Source organism: Notamacropus eugenii, chromosome 4, assembly GCF_028372415.1.
Source record: "Notamacropus eugenii isolate mMacEug1 chromosome 4, mMacEug1.pri_v2, whole genome shotgun sequence".
NCBI lineage: Eukaryota > Metazoa > Chordata > Mammalia > Diprotodontia > Macropodidae > Notamacropus > Notamacropus eugenii.
In genome coordinates this window covers 218116015-218134080 of record NC_092875.1, presented here as the reverse complement: position 1 = coordinate 218134080, position 18066 = coordinate 218116015, and the positions used below count along the sequence as shown (strand labels likewise).

The window sequence follows — 18066 nt, the reverse complement described above, 5'->3', positions numbered from 1 at the left end:
ATATTTTCACTATAGTCATGCTATGTAGTCAGACTAAAATAAATGAAAGAAATCGTATAACAAATCAGAACATGATACACAAACACATACACATACATAAACATGATCTGCTACATTTTGTGAGTGACTTCCATATTTCTTTCTCTGAGTGTGGAAGGCATTTTGCCTTGAGAACCACCTTTGGGATTTTTTTTTTTTATAAGAAGTTTTTGCGTTATTACAAAATTCCAAGTCTACCAGAAAAAACTCTCACACACTGTGGTCGTTGCTGTACACAAAGTTCTCCTGGTTCTGCTCCTTTCACTCAGCATCAGGTCATATAAGTCCTTCCAGGCCTCTCTGAAGTCTTCTTGTTCATCATTTCTTATGGCACAATAGTACTCCATTACATTCATATACCATAATTTATTCAGCCATTCCCCAATTGATGGACATCCCCTTGACTTCCAGTTTTTGGCAACTACATAGAGTGCTGCTATAAATATTTTTGTACATGTGGGACCCTTTCCCATTTTTATGATCTCTTGGGGATATAGTCCTAGTAGCGATATTGCTGGGTCAAAGGGTATGCACATTTTTGTAGCCCTTTGGGCATAGTTCCAAATTGCTCTCCAGAATGGTTGGATGCGCTCGCAGCTCCACCAACAATGAATTAGTGTTCCAACTCTCCCACATCCTCTCCAGCATTTATCATTTTCTTGTTCTGTCATGTTTGCCAATCTTATAGGTGTGATGTGGTACCTCAGAGTTGTTTTGATTTGCATCTCTCTAATCAATAGTGATTTAGAGCATTTTTTCATATGATTATAGATAGCTTTTTAGTTTTGTTTTTGTTATGGTCAATTATGCTGATAGTTTTCCTAATATTGAACCAACTCTGCATTCCTGGTTTAATTGCTGCCTGATTATAGTGTATTATCCTCAAGATAAGTTGCTGTAATCTCTTTGTTAGTATTTTAACTTTATTTTTTTGCACCAATATCATTTAGGGAAATTGGTCTTATTATTTTCTTTCCCTGTTTTGGCTCTTCTTGGTTTAGGTATCAGCAACATATTTGTATCATCAAAAGCATTTGGTAAAATTTCTTCTTTTCATATTTTCCCAAAATAATTCATGTGGTATTGGAATTAATTTCTCTTTAAATGTTTAACAGACTTCACTTGTAAATCCACTGACCCTGGAAATTTTTTTTAAAGGAATTCCTTGATGGCTTGTTCAATTTCTTTTTTCTGAAAAGGGCCAATCCCTTAATGTTTCACGATGAGGTAATTGATTGAGGTTCTGAGAGGTTAAATAACTTTTTCAAAGTCAAAGTCCGTACATAGTATAGCTGTCATTAGAGTTCAGGCCCTATAAATCCAAACTCAGCACTCTTTCCATTGTAATACATTACCTCATTGTAACTGTAAAGATAAAGGGAGAGAAAGGGGGCCAAGAACAGAACTATTCACATATTAATGAATGTGAGGGAAAACACAGGGCTCTACAGGGACAGTTTGCCAGCAGACTTGACAGCTCTTGCCCATGACCAGACTTTGCCTTAGTGTCAGGCAGAAATTGGGACTGCAAGCAATTGTTTAGAAGATTTAAGGAATTAGGCTGGATTATATTGGAGGGAGTTTGTGAATGTTCCTTATAATTTAGCTTCCTATTTTATTATGTGCCCCTTGGACCTAAGAGTTTGGTCACCCCTATACCTCTCTGCCTTTTTACATATGGCACTTTGAAGTTATCTGGTTTCAGCCTATGTGCCTTTTTTGGTTTATGCTTGATCTTTTTCTAACTCAGATTCTACATCTTCCACCACATAAAAATACAACATTTTCTCCATTCAAGAACTTACCTGATCTCTGGAATATATTGTCTTGGTTAGGTAGGATCATATGAGAACAAAAAAATATGAAGGAGAGAAGAAATCAGGGCAATACAAAGAGAAACTTGAGCTCAGTTTTGTAGAAGTCAAGGAAGAAGAAAATGTCAAAGAAGAATGTGGTTGTTAGTAGTAAATATTACAAAGATTTAATTTCAATTCAATAACTTTCAATTGAATTTCATTAATGTACTCATTATATCTGGAAAGTCCTAGACCAAGCAATTGGAAACAAAAGAAAATAAAGACAAAATTAATCTATGTTGGACTTTTCATTAAAGAGATGATTAGTAACTTGTGAGAAAATATTAATATAAAAATCATAATGAATCCAGATTGCAAAGGGATGAGGAGTACATAGATGGTGAGAAAGTACATACAGTCAGGATAAACTGTTTCTTGTAGAGGTTTTATTATGAATTAAAGGAACAATAGGAATATAGATTTGTGTAACAGAAGATTTGAGGAAAAATTTATTTTATTTTTATGATTTGGGGAGGTTGTTTTGTAGGCTGATAGGAATGAGCCAGTAGAGACTGAAATTTGAAATGTTCATGAGATAGATGGAATGATTAATGGGACAAGGTCAGTCAACAAGCACTTATTAAAAGCATGCAAGTTACTAGGTACTGTGCTAGGCATTGGTTATATAAAGACACAAATGAAAGTTTCTGCCCTCAGTGTGCTTCCATTTTACTGAGAAATATAATATATAGATACCAAATATGTTTATGATATATTTATGTATTCCTCCAAATCACTTTGTATAATGTATGTTATTTATGCATATATACACACATGTATATGAGAACACATGTGAACATATATATGTGTTTATAAACCTATGTCTTTTTTATACATTTCATGACACTGGAGGAGCTGGATTCAAAAGTACAAATGGTAGAATCTGGTTTTTTAAAGAGGAAAACCTCTCCTCTCCTTCCTCTGACACTTGAAGGAAAGAAGAAAGTTTTTTTTTTCAAAAATGAACTAAAATAACCAATTAAGGGAAATGAGAGAATTCATATCACAGCATTTCAAGTTGCTCAGCATTAAAGTAGAAGATGAGGTCATTGAGTAAGAAGCAATACTTTTTTCTCACTACATTTCCTTGAGAAGATATTTCTTTTGTTTTTGGTCTTCAGATTCAATATATTTAGTTCATTTGCCAAATGATGAATTTTACCATTGTTTTCATATATGAATAAAAGCAAATTTTAACAATATCTGTTCCCTTATATAAGAAGCCAAGTTTGAATAATATATACATATACATATATATCATATCTGTTTTGCCAAGCAATTCTTGACAATTATCAAATTCCAATTGCTCCAGGTTTATAATATGCCAAATGGAGAAGATTACTTCATTTGGAAAGTTCTGAATTATGCTTAATTGAAATAATTATATAGTGCTTTTAATTCATATTAGAAGTTGAGCAGATATTCATTACATTCTTGTAAAATGCAGATAATAGAATCTAAGTATGAAGGAAATTTAAAAATAAATTAAACAGGTTGTCTATTTAAAATGAACCAACAATATGCATAATATAGCTAAAAAGATGCAGATTTAAGTCAATAGTCAGGATGTTAGCTCACCCAGCCTTTACTATTCATCTCTTTTTTATCCAATTCAATCTATTTATTAAGCACATATTATATGTAAGACACTGTAATAAGTGCTCAGAATGAAAGACAAATAAATTACACAACATCCTTATTTAATTAAGGGATATACATTATGTTAGAGAATGTAACCTGGTAGTAAAAGTTAATAAAGTTAATAAAAGTCATCATTCTTTTCTTCTGACTGAATATTTTATCCTCATGGCAGTGAATTACTTTTTCTCAATATTACTATGAAATACCATCTGAATGCTAAATAACAATCTATAGCTCTGAACTTCTTTACCTTTGAGTCAGTGGTTCAAATCCACAGGCAGTTGAGTATGACTGAAAACTATTAGCACATAAGTTGTTTGTGTGAAATGAGATTAAGCCTTCAGTCTAGCTTCTTGATTCTGTATCCAAAAAGTCATTATCACTTTTTGCACCTTCAGTGGCAAGCTTAACTGAAGGGTCAAATACTTAAATATACATGGAAATTAAACTACTTACTTATCCTTTTCCCCAGATGTTATCCTTCTAGAAGATGTTTAAAAGTCTGGAAGGAAGCCACCTATATATCCTATAGTGGAGGTGGGGTAGATGGTTGAATAAATTGTAGTATATTAATGTAATGACAAACAATAGTGCAATTAAGTTCACATAAGGAAATATATGAAAGATTTTATGAAATAATGAAGACTGAATAAGCATAATCAGAAGAAGAGCGTACATACTAATTATGCCCACATGAAAAAGAAATATAAATGGTAGCGAACAGTGAAACAATAAATCTTAATGGAAATTTCAGGGAATAATTAAAAAATTGTTGCATAGTATTCTGGAGGTTCAATGTCAATTTAAAAAATTTAAGTAATTGCAAAGTAAGTTTAACTAATTACATTGTTGCTAAAATATTGTTTATAGTATTTATATAGTATTTTTTAAAATTTACTCATATCATATGTGCATCTTCTTGACCTTGGAAACATTTGTTCATGTGAGTAGCTTTTCTGCTACTGGTAATAGTTAATTTTTATGTCTTATAAAAAGTGTTTGAATATTTGTTAGGTGGAACACCATGGTGTACATTCTAAGTCTATGCACCTTTCCACCAAATTTTTTTTAATATAATCTGCATCATGATCTGAAATTTACTGAGGGGTATGTAACTGGGCAGGAGGTTGTAAAGGCAAGGGGATATTTGGAGGATAAAAGAATGGGTTCAAATCTTTCCTCTTTTACATGGTACCTGTGTGATTTGGGGCAAGTTGTTTTTCCTCTCTGAGCCTTAATTTCCTAATCTGTGAAATTTTATAGATAGACTCAGTCATCTGTAAGATCATTTGCATCTTTATATCTATAATCTTTATTTTACCTTAAAAATATTTTAGTTGCATTATCTGTCATAATTCTTATTCATCAATGCCTATTTTAAAGACTTCATTCCATTTTACATTTTAAACATTTAATTTCTTCACAAAATATATATTTTTATGCTACCTGAATTTTCCAAATTGTCTGTAGTTGAGAGGTAGTAGAGCATAGTAAATAGAATACTAGCAGACAGTTAAGAAGAACTGTGTTCAAATCTTGGCTTAGGGACTTATTAAATACTTCTGTGACCTTTGACACATCATTTAATCTTTCAATCTAATTTTCTTCATTTGTAAAATGTGAAACTATGCCTTACTGAATTGTTGTTAGAATCAGAAGAGTTATTTGTAAAGTGCTTTTCAAAATGTAAAACTTATATGAATGTTAGTTCTTATTATATAAAAAAACAAGTCAAATTTTCTATTCTATTAGCTGTGAGTAGACTTTGCCATACAGTCTATGAGGTCAGCCAAAAAGAGGAAAAACTTTATAAAATAACAAGATCTTCAGCAATGTATTATGTAATACTGCCATCTGGAAAAGAACCATATATAGAGCCTTCTAAGCAGTTGTTCTGAATGTTAAAGAAGCAATAGTGGTATGATCTGTACAGTAAAAGGGCCGAATTTCAGTAATTTTGCTTCACTTGAAATATTGTTTCAAAAATGAGTAAGAATTGTGGCTTCAAATTCAAGACAAAAATAAAGTTCAGAAACAATTCATTGTTTTGCTTCACAAAAACAGTGAGAAAAAAAAACAAGAAATTAAAGCAATTCAAAGGAAAAGTGTCTCTCCATGTCAAGTATTAGCAATTCTTATAAGTAATTTTTCATCTCTCCATCATCCATTATGGAATGTAATTTTTATTGCATTATGACCTGAAAATAAATGTTTACAATTTATGCTTTTCTTCATTTGCTTGTGAGGTTTTTGCATCCTGATACATGGTCAGTTTTTGTGTATGTGTCACATGCTGCCGAGAAAAAGGTATATTCCCTTCTTTCTCCATTTAATTTTCTTCAGTGATCTATCATATTTAATTTTTTTCTGAATTTTATTCAGCTCCTTAACTTCTTTCTAGTTTATTTTTGAGTTTTATTTATTTTTTGAGAGAAGAAATTTGAGGTCCCCACTAGTACGATTTTATTGTCTACTTCTTCCTATAACTCCTTCAATTTCTCCTTCAAAAATTGAGATGATACATGATTGGATGCATATATGCTTAGTGTTAATATGGTTTCATTGTTTATGGTAACTTTCACTAAGATATAGTTTCCTTCTTTATCTCTTTTAATTAGATATATTTTTCCTTTTACTTTGTCTGAGATTATGATTGCTATCCCTACTTTCTTTGCTCTACTTGAAGCATACTAGATTCTAATCAAGTCCTTTACCTTTACCCTATGTGTATTTCTCTGCTTCAAATGTGTTTCTTTAAAGCAACATATTACAGGATTCTGAATTTTATTCAATTCTTCTATCTGCTTCCATTTTATGGGTGACTTCATCCCATTCACATTTGTAGTTGTGATTATCTGTGTGTTCCCCTACAGTCAATCTTTTTGCTTATTTATCCCCTACCTTTTCCCTGTTCACAAATGTTTTACTTCTGATCACCAACTTCCGTAATACATTCACTCTTTATTCAGGACCCCCTACCCTTCTATTATGCTCTTTCTTTTTTTTTAACTTTCCAACAAGGTAAGATAGATTTTTTTTATATCCACCTCAATATGTATGTTATTCCCTCTTTGATTCAATTTTTATGACAGTAGGATTAGGCTTTGCTCCCCACCCCACCTCCCTCTTCCATTTCATTATATTGTTCTGTTATGTGGGACAATGATGCCATTCAATTCCCCCCTGCTTCTTCTTCCAGAACGATTTTATTTCTCATCCCTTCATTTTATTTTTATTTTTGGTATCATTCCATCAAGGTCACCTTGTGTCTACATCCTCTGTCCATATTTACTCCTAATTATTCTTATAGTAATAATGTTTTTAAGTTACACATACTATCTTGCCATATAGAAATATAAACAGGTTAACCTCATTTGATTTCTTTGATTTCTCATATTTTCTCTTTTTTGTCTCTTTTTTACATTTTTTTTTTATATTTCCCCTAAGTCTTGCATTTGGAGGTCAAAATAGATTTTTAGTTCTGGTCTTCTAATTAGAAATGCCTGAAAGTCCTCTATTTCATTAAATATTCATTTCTCCCCTGAAATACATTGAATTTTACTGGGTAGGTGATTCTTGTTGTAATCATAATTCCTTTTTCTTTAAGTATATTATGTTCTAGGTTTCCTGGCTCTATAAAGTGGAAACTGGAAAATCTTCTCTGCAGCCCTTATTATATCTCCATGATATTTATTTATTTTTTTACTTCTTCCAATTCTTTCTCTTTGTTTCTTAGTTCTGGAATTTCTGTATGATGTTCCTGGGAGTTTTCCTTTTGGGATCTCTTTTAGTTGGTAATTGCCATTTTTTTTCACAATTTCTATTTTGCCCTCTGTTTCTAACACATCAGGGCACTTTTCTTTGATAATTTTCTGAAAGATGTTGTCCAAGCATTTATTGTTACTTTTGTTTATTCTGTTTTTTTCATGGCTTTCAAATAGTTCAATACTTCTGATATCTTTCCTGGTTCTATTTTCTAGGTCAGTTGTTTTACAATAAGAAATTTCAAATTTTCTGTTATTTTACTTATACTTTCTTGTTTTGTTTTATTGTATCATGATGTCTCATAGAGTCATTGGTTCCTACTCATTCAAGTCTAATTTTAAGGAGCTATTTTCTTCATTGACCTGTTGCAGTTCCTTTTCCATTTGGCCAATTTTATATTTTAGGGAGCTATTTTACCCAGTAAATTTTTCTATATCTTTCCCCAAGCTATTGACTCTTTTTCATGATTTTCTTGCATTATTCTCATTTTTTTTCCAAGTTTGCCTTCTGTTTTTCTACTTTTATTTTTAAATCCTTGTTAAGCTTTTCCAGGAATTCTTTTTAGGCCTGAGATCAAATTACATTATTTGTTTGAGCTTTATATGTAGAAATTTTGACACTATTTTCCTCTTCTATGTTTATTCTTTGATCTTCCCTAACATCATAGTAACTTTCTAAAGTTATTTTTTTTTTTTTGCTCATTTTTTTCCTGCTTTTTTTTGGTGACGTGGTGGTTTTGGAATATGACCTATATTGTGTCCAGATTTTTTTACTGGGGTCCTGATCTTAATGCTGTCTTTCATTCTGCTTCAGGGCTTAGCTGCTTGTTTTCATTGGAGGATAGACTTTCCTTCTGACATACTGAGAGTAGGGTCTCCCAGTTGACCTTCCCTGGGTATGGAACTTAGCTATTGGCCTGCTCCAGAGGTGGGAACTTTCTTCTGGGTTGTTATAGTAAAAGAGTTTTTTTAGGTGATTGGTCCTTTAGGAGGAATCTTGTTGCTGCTCTGTCCCTGGGGTAGGGCCCTGCTTCTGGGTTGCTATGAAAACAGGATCTCTCTGGTGGTAGGCTCCAGGGTCAGATCTAATTGTTGCTTAGCCCCAGCTCATGGTTTCAGTACTTCTCAACAATAAGGTCAAAGTCTTAGTGGTGGCTTGTCCTAAGAGTGGGGTCACTGAGGTAGAGCCTTGCTGTATTATACAGAGAGTTGACTACTGGTTTGCAGGATGGATGGGCCATACTTATTGAGTGCCCTAGGCTTGGAGCCTTTCTCTAGGCCCCTGCTGTGAGGTTGGCTGCTGCTGCTGCTGCTACTGCACTTGTATCTGCCCCCTCCAGCCCCAGTGAGACAGGGAGAGAGTACCAGCTGTACTGGTGAACTGCTTCCCTGCTGCTAGATCATTTCTGAGGTAATTTTCTAGTTGTTTGGAGGGGAATTTAGGAGAGCATCAAAGGTTCTCTTCACTCTACCATCTTCACACTGGAAGACAAGATTGAATTAATTTGATATGTATTCATCACTTTATTAATTATTTGAACACTTTCTCATAGGATTTTGTAGATTGTATTTCTTTTCTTGAAAACTAAATTTCCACGTGTGTCACACACACACATACACACAAACACACACACACACATTCTCTCTCTCTCTCTCTCTCTCTCTCTCTCTCTCTCTCTCTGTCTCTCTCTCTCTCTCGCTCGCTCTCGCTCTTGCTCTCGCTCTCTCTCTTGCTCTCGCTCTCACTCTCACTCTCGCTCTTGTTCTATCTTTCTCTCTTGATGCAAAGTAATTCCTGTCACTCACCTGGGGAGCAATCACACAGATAAAGATAAGTTGGGGGTCTATTTAACATCAATAGTACTGAGGGCAACATCAAGGGAAAGATTTTCTTCCTAGATTAAGGAGAGAATGAAGGAAGATATTTGGGCCTTGTGCAGTCATAAAGACAGATCCGTATGATTGTAATTAGATTGTATGTTTGAAGCTCTCATCCAGGCAGATGAATTGTGAAGATTGTAGTGGAACAACTGTTTCAATGCATCTACACTTCCTTCTCCATTTACTTGTTCATGAACAACCATTGGTTTTTAATTGTTTTTGACATTGTGAGCTAAGCTTCTTCCTTATGATCATTTTTATTATTTTCCTTTATAAAAGTGCTGTCAACCTAGTTGTGTGTTTACTTCTGTTCATTGTTCTTTGGTAGAAGTCTGGGTTGGGAAAGTTCTAGCAGTTCAAAAATTTGACTAGTAAGTTTTCTTTTCAGTACAGGGCTAGGATTCCAACTCCTAACCAATTAGAGAATGTCTCTCTGTCTGGAGAATGATTTATGACCTACTTAAACTGCATTTCTTTATAATATTACAAGCTCCCAAAAACATAACTTTAAGATGGAATTCCAAGTCACTCACCTCTCTAGAAGGAAAATTCTTTCTTTTTTGGTTTGTTGTAGCTTATATATCTGGCTCATTGGAGGGGTGCTATTGTGTTTGTCCTTCATTGTCAAAGAAGACCATTCCATCAGAGAAATGATGATATGACTTGCATTTGACTTTGTTTTGAGTGAGGGAGGGTTGTGTAGGTCACCAGCTTCAATTGCCCTCCAGAGCCATCTGAATCCAGTTACCAGATATTCATCAGAAAGACTGGAGATGACCCAGGATGCACTGGGAGACCTTGGGCCCTTTAGGTCAAGGTCTTTGCAGGTAGTCACTTAGGGTGAGGCAATGCCCATTCGTTGAATAGGCCAGTTTAAAAAGTAGCCAGGGCATGGTCCCTTTAATGAAGCCAAGAGAAAGAAAGACACCAGGTTGGGTGGGAAACAACAACAGTTACTATTGATAATCATTGTAAAGCTAGGAGGGTCCAGAAGAGACCTTAAGCAGGGGCCCATTAGTACCCCAGCTTCAAAGTACAATAGGTTTAAGGTTTTGGGTGAAGATGGGAAGGGAGGGAAAGGAGCTAGTAAAACCCAAGTTAACTGAGTATCTTTTGGTCATCCAAATTTACCTTTCTTTGGAGAGGAGAAGGAAGGGGAGGGGGAGGCAGATAAGAAAGGCAATTAAAAATGTTTACATATTTGAACAGACTTTATCCCAAGTTCTCTAAAGTTCCAAGCAAAGAAGTTTTTATTTTTAGATATTCTTTATCATTTTAGAGGTGGCCAAGTGGCTAAGTCTGTATTTACATTATCCAAATAGGAATACTGATACAAAAAGGTGTTCAAGGATCACATGAGCAGAGACATTTATATCACTCACATGTCCAAAATTGTTCTTATCTGAAACCTAAGAAAAAATATATTGGTATTTATAAACTGACAAATGGAAATGTCTTTAGTATAGAATGGGGAGGCAGAGAAAATCTCATTTTCATGAGCACTCCCTGACTGCTTTGCAATTCACTGCAGCTTTTCACATCATAGAACCTCAAAGTGGAAAACAAAAGACTCAAGTGTGCCAGGTGCATTCTTGCTGTGTCAGGCAGCCTGAGATGGAGCCATTCTTTGCTATTTTTTCACTGATGGGAAAAATATCCCTGAATAAAACCTTTTGTATTAAAAAAAAAGTGGCAGCCTTAGCAGGAATTTAGCCTCAATGAGTTGTGGGGGACTATGTGATACAAGAAAGAGATACATAAACATTGATCTAGAAATGAATGGATAAACTAACATTGATATTACAGTGATTATTTGATGTAAGAATGTTTCTCTCTTGACTTTCATACAATAGTTCAGATCCATTTATGTATGTTGAAATTATGATTTAATTTTCTTTCTTTGAAGGTAAAACAGTTTTATGAATAGAGTTTTGAGTTAAAAGTCTAAAAACCTGATTTCTGGTATTAGTCCCAGCAATAGAATTCACTCTCCTACGCCTTAATGTAACAGTGTTTAAAGGTGGTAATTATAGCTTATTATCTGACACTCTAAGAGCTGCTAATATAGGATAAAAAAATCTTAAAAAATATTTCTATGATTCTTGTTTGCTATTGGACTTAGTTTTCAGGGATATATAGAATTAGGGTGGTTTGGTTGTTGTAAAGGCATGATGGTGGTCAAACTTTTGTTCTTTGGTCATTTATATAAATATTGAATCAGTTATACATTAAGTAACATGTAAGATACTTACATTAGTCAATAAATGAATTATTAATAAAAAAAAATAATACTAGAACCCTTATCTCAATGAACTTACTCTGTGGTTGAAGGAAAACCTAACCACTTGAAAATTAGATAAAAACTCAAAAGTTAAAGAACAATAGCCAAGCACTATAAGGGTTTTCACAAGATTTTAACAGATTTCTTGCTAAATAGTGAAGTAGCTAGATGGTGCAGAGGATAGAGTACCTGATCTAGAATCAGGTAGATATGAGTCCAGGTCTAGCATTAGACACTAACTGTATGATCCTGGACAAGTCACTTAACCTATCTGCATCAGTTTCCTCAATTCAAAATAGGAATAACCATAGTACCTACTTCACAGGGTTGTTGTGAGAGTCAAATGAGATTATATTTATAAATTGCATTACAGAAGCTAGCACATGGTCCTAAATTAGTTCTTGCTTCCTTTCATCCTACTCACATAATAGGGAGAAGCCTCACTGTATTACGACTGCTAGGAGTGGTCACTAGTTTTCCCCATCCCCATCAATGGTTTCACTGCATTCTTTTATGATTTTTTACAAACCATTGACACAATTACATAGTTTAACACACCAGTCTCCAAGAAGGTTTATGGATTTAAACAGGAAAATACAAAAGGCTACAAGTAATGATTATCCTCAGATTAAAAAAAAAACTCAATAATTAATGATGAACATGTAGGGGTAGAGTGGCCTCTTGACAGGGATAAAGTATATAGGATTCAGTAGGAGTGACGGCTACAGACTTTCCCTGGAGAATGGCAAATACGAAGGGTTTGGAAAGATCCATTTCTTTACTAGCTAGTTGCCTGATTCACAACCAAACTATAATCATGTTAAGTCTTAAAGCATGTTGGCCCAGAAAGTCTTTTTTTATCCAATAATGGTGATACTCCATTGAGAAATCAACCGAGTCAACAGTGCAAGTGTGAAGTAATGGTAGCTATGGAGATGGTTTCCAGTAGCCAAAGAATGATCAAGTTTCCAATTTAATACCTATTGATAGGAGTGAATATAGGGAGAGTGGCAATGGTAGGAAAGTGAAGGACGCTTGTACCATAAGGATCTGGTGAAGGAATAGATCTGGAAGCCTAAGAAACAGAGTGTTAATGTAATAAAAGTAAACTTTGACTTTTACTGATAACAAGAAGGGGGAGTGTGTGTGCTAATAGAACCAAGGGTTGTATCTCTGAAACTCTGAATTCTTTGTCTATTTATCATCACAGAGGAGAAATAAATCTAAGGCAGTAATACAAGTCCTGAGTCATTATGTTGGCTTGTTGACTTATAAGGTAAATGCAGTTTACTGAAGGGGAAAGTTTTATTGGTTGTCTATGGACTTGAGTATGAGACATTTTGGGGGGTACTTTTTGTTGTTTGTGACAAACTTTTTTCTCCCTTCCAAACTGAGTTAGCTTGGTGCTGCTAAAATAACTAAATAAAATTAAAGGAGAAATAGAAAAGATGAACTTAATCATTTTTAGGGTTATTTTATATAGAATCATGAACTATAGAGTATGTTATTGATAAGCCCTCCCATATGGAATTCAGTATGCCTTTCGTCAGTCCTGACTTATGAGGATTCTTGATTTGTGGAGATAAGAAATATTATTATGATTCAAAGGGGAGAGTGATTCCTGTGAATGCAGGTAGCAGGACTTAGACTAGTCTTAAAGAATGAGTATGAATAGATAAGCGGATAGTGTAGAGACAAAGACATTCAGGTCCTTATACTTACTCAGGCTGCAGTAAATAGACTAGCTAAATAAATGTATTTAGAGTTAGAGAATAAAGACTTGGATGGTGACCAGACCTGTGACTCAATAGGGAATCAGCATAGGGAAATCTCATTTGTAGAAACTTCCTCTGCCAATGAATCTTATTTGCAATTTATAGCCTTCGATAGAGAATAGAAAACTTAGAAGCTAAATAACTTGCCCAGTCATAGAGCCAGTGTGTCAAAAATGGGACTTTAACTCAAGTCTTTCTGGTTCTAAATCCAGCTTTCTACCCATTACTACATGCTGCCTAAATAAAGGAATTATGTAGTACAAATTTGGTAAGGTAATTTAAAACCAGATTAAGGAGAGCCTTTATTTCTAAGCACAGTAAATTTTGTACTTGGAGGTTTATGTTTTGTACTTTAGGTTTTGTACTTCAGAGGTTTATGCTGAAAGTGTTATAGTTCCTCTCCATAGATGCAGACTGAATACATTAACACTCTACCTATGACCTATCACTTTCCTTCATGTGTTTGAGGTCTTTTAATTAAATATACCACGGACTGAATTGGTGGCTGAATGTAAATGGCTGTGAGGACCCTTTAAAGTGAAACCAGTGGATTTCCTTGTACTACTTTCTGAAAGAGCAATGGAAAAGTCCCCCACATTTTCCCACCAGAAAGTTATTTTCCCTTTTCTTCAGTTTCTTCTATTTGAAGTTGAAACTACAAAAGAGAGGAGAATTTTTCATACCTCTTACACCTAGGAGAATCTACAGGTTACAAAATTAGATATGTCAAAGGATAAATGAAATCCATGAAATGTTTCTGGCTAATAACACTGAAACATAAGATAATTATTGAAACTGAAATTTACCATACTTTGAAAGAAGGTACTATAATAGCTATAATAAGGAAGTTTGGAAAATAAAATTCAGAAATATTTCCTCAAAAGTTTTTGTACTTCACTTTCTGAGAATGGATGGACAACCTCTAAAAATTATGCAGTTTGTTTACTAGAGAAAGGGTAGAAATACCATTGCTGCACTTTGGCTGTCATGACCATTCTTTTATAATAAGAAACATCTTGGGCTTCAGAATCAATAATCATCCTAACAGAAAATAAACAACTGAATGAAGAAAAGAGAGTTTTAAATTAATTACAATTTGAGTATTTTCTAGATCATTTAAAGTAATGATCTTTCTGCTTCTTGTCTCTTACACTCTTTCAGCAAACCTCATGTTGCTCATTACTACCATCCATTCATCAGCTTGAACTGGAACCCTGGAGAAACAGAGTGCTATAATATCAAATGCCAAGCAATCAACATATGAACTAAAGACTTACCAACATCATGATAACTGTCTTAGATTTTGTTTGTAGTCTCTGATGATTATATGTATTCTGACTCCCTGAACTTTTCATCTTTGTCTCTTGCTTTTAGTCATAAGGGAAAAGAATAACACTGAAAATAGATTGTTCATTTTCACCCAAAGATTAAAGAAGAATACAAAATTTTCAAACGTGTGGATATTATTTCATGTAACTATCAACTTTCATTTGGGATTATTTAAATATAATGTTCAAAACTGCTGTAAGGGTGGTTTCCTGATCAAAATTCCTCCTTAACGCATATATGAATTATAGATTCTAGTATGCTTTGAACACCAGGCAGTAAAATTTGATTAACTACCTGACTATACTCACTCATCATGAAGGACCCAGATATGTAAGAACTGGATGAAAATGATGAAGATCACATTAGAATTATGATTAATCCCTTTAAAATTTACCAATTGACAATAGAAACAATTTTGAATAGATTTTCTTTTGACATTTGGTATCTATTATGAGACAGGGTGGCATTGTTCCATGGGGTTAAATCACACAGGAATGCAGGAGTTAAAATATTACTCACTGAGGGTAATAACTTTCACTCAGCTTTCCCTTCTGCTACAATATTTTCTTTGATCAGCACTGGTTTGTGCTGTAAACATATGTGAATAAAATGTGATATATACATATATTCATATAATATATAAAATAGAATATTAATATAGACATAATCAGGAAGTATAAGTGACAAGGTGCACTTTTTTAAAAAAATCATAGTCTAATCAGTAGTCCTTGGTTTCTTCATAAAACTTTAAATATAAAACTTCCATTAATTTTTATCTTCTTACATGAATTGATAAGGTTCAGAAAAAAAAAGGAACAACAGCTACTTCCAAAATATTGACTCTCATAGATTTGAAAAAGCTACTGATACACTTTGTAAAACAGATCTTTTGACTTTTAGGGATTTGCAAATTAAATAAGCAAATTGGATGACAAGAGTTCAATTCAGATTTATTTCCTAATCTCAACTAGGCTCTCACAATAGCAAAGTAATTTATCTACTCTTTTCTAATCATTTCTCTGTCCTATTCATGCCCACCTTTTTCTTCTTTTGTCAAGCCACTTCTGGCTATTCTCTCAATTGAGTACCTTAAACTTTACAAATCTTGTCATATGCTTTGTTAAAAATATTGAATATATTCACTTTAAGATCTCTCCTCTACCCTTTCCCAACATGAAAGTTCACCATCTTCCCTTTCACTCCACTTTCCAATAAAGGGGTATTCTTTCTCTTTGCCAATTCCATTTCCTTCATATTTATTCCTAATCCCATATCCTCCCATCTCAAATGGATCCTTGTAAGTCACATATTGACTTAGTAAAACCCAAACCACTGTGTTGTATTACATTTTTATTTTGTTAAATACTTCATTACATTTTAATTTGATTAAGGCCACACTTCAATTTGAGGTGCCATGAACCCACGATGCTAGTATGACACCTCTGCATTTTACCTATCTTCTTCTCTTTATCTTTAATCTTCAGAATCCATTTTTATGTATTGCTTTCTTCCCTTTGTGTATCTCACTAGATTAAACCATCTCCTCCTCCCAAAACATAATTGTATATCCCATCAGAACTTCTCAACTGTGTCTCTATTGATTCTCACTTCTTATCTCTCTCTCTCTCTCTCTCTCTCTCTCTCTCTCTCTCTCTCTCTCTCTCTCTCTCTCTCTCTCTCTCTCTCCCCCAATCTCTCCCTCCTTCCCTCCCTCCCTCTTATGATAATCTTCATATTCTCACCATCTTTTCTTAGGCTTTTCTGTATCAAAGTAATACTTCATTTAACAACTCAGATTCTTTTACCCCGACTCAATTGATTATTTAGTCTCAGTATCTTGTTGCTCCTTTTACATTAAGTTAATATTTATCTGTTTTACTCTCTTCTGCAGCTTCTGTAATCTCAATTCTGAGGTCATCATTCAACTAAAACTGGCCTCTCTAAACCTATCAAATGATTTCTTAACTGACAAATCTGATGACTTTTTCTCAACCCTTATTCTTTTTGACTTTTCCAATGTATTGACACCATTAATCATCTCTTTCTGAATAATCGATTAAGCTTTCATGAAACTGTTCTCCACTATTTATCTGACTACTCCCCTCTACAAACCATATGATTCAACTACCTTGAGAACTTGCAGTTCATCAATCATGGCACTCCATTTCCTGCTGTTAATGCCTTTGCACAGATTATCCCCCAATCCCTTAACGTCCTGCCCTTCAACTCTTCTTGGGTTTCCTGGTTTCCTTTCTCTAGGAGTCTTTTCTCTGTCCTCCAGCTGCTAATGCCTTTTTCTTTCATTTTGTCTTCATCTGCCTTGCAAATATCTTTTTATTTACAAATTGCCATTGCCCTTAGCATGCACATATATGTTTCTTGAGGGCAGGGAACTATTTTTGTTTGCTTATTTTTACATTTCTTTTTATCTCTTGTGCTTAGCCTAATATTTAAGACACAGTCAACATTTGATAAATTCTTGTTGATTGACTGACTAACCAGTATAGTGCCACTAGTCACACACACACACACACACACACACACACACACACACACACACACAGCTTGTAAGTTTATCATCTTTTCCCTCAAACACATATGTTTTCCGCACTTCCCTATCACCTTTGAGAAAACCAGCAACCTTCTAACGACCTAAGGTCATAGCCTCCAGGTTATTCTTAGCTCCCCAACAACACTTACCATATATATGCAATTAGTTGCCAGATCTTTTCATTCAGTATTCCCAACATGTCTTGCATCTGTCCCTTTCTTTATGCTTATAGAGTCATTATACTATCTCAATCCCTTACCACTTCTTGTCTGAACTATTGCAGTAGCTTCATAATTCATTTCTCTGCACCATCTCTCTGTCTCTGAAAAATCAATTATTTACATATCTACCAAAATGTTTTTTTCTAAAATTCAATGTCCCCAACAGTATTCAGTAATCTCTTGTGTCTCACTAGTAACCCCATGATCATACACTCCTTTTGTTTGCATTTTAAAGCCCTTCTCAACCTGGGCCATTTTAGTCTTTTCAGTCTTTTGCATTCAAATTCTTCATTTACATATTCAATAGTTCATTTATGCTATGCTAATTCTCGCCACCCCATATTATGTTACATATACAATCTTCATGCCTTTCAATTGATTATCTCCCTTTGTGGAATGTATGCCTTCCTCATGTCCATTTCTTAGAATCATTCTTTCATTGTACTTCTCAAATGCTACTTTATCTGAGGAGATCCATTCTGGTCCCTCACCCCATCTCAGCTGCTGCTGCCATCTTCTACTAAGGTTGCACTATATCTATCCTATGTCATATACATATCTATTTATGCATATTTTGCCTCTTCTGTTAAAATTCAACTTCCTTGAGGGAAATAATTGTTGATTTTCTTTGTACATCCACCACTTATCATAGTATCATATATTAAACACATAGTATCATCTTACAAAAGATCAATTGGAGCACAAATAAAAAGAATGATATAATGTAA

The 18066-nt window shown here is 34.1% G+C and overlaps 1 protein-coding gene across 12 annotated transcripts in view; it reads left to right on the top strand.

The window, feature by feature from the left end:
• CCDC102B (coiled-coil domain containing 102B) overlaps positions 1-18066 on the top strand; it is an 845733-nt gene that overhangs the window by 644541 nt on the left and 183126 nt on the right. For 3 of the 12 annotated variants that reach the window (XM_072604136.1, XM_072604129.1, XM_072604134.1), the window contains one exon: positions 14399-14690. The exons of the other annotated variants lie outside the window; for them this stretch is intronic. In XM_072604136.1, coding sequence (XP_072460237.1) covers positions 14399-14473 — 75 coding nt within the window. In that variant the 3' untranslated portion in view covers positions 14474-14690. Of the gene's footprint in view, positions 1-14398; positions 14691-18066 lie in introns of those variants that run through there. 12 annotated transcript variants of the gene reach the window in all.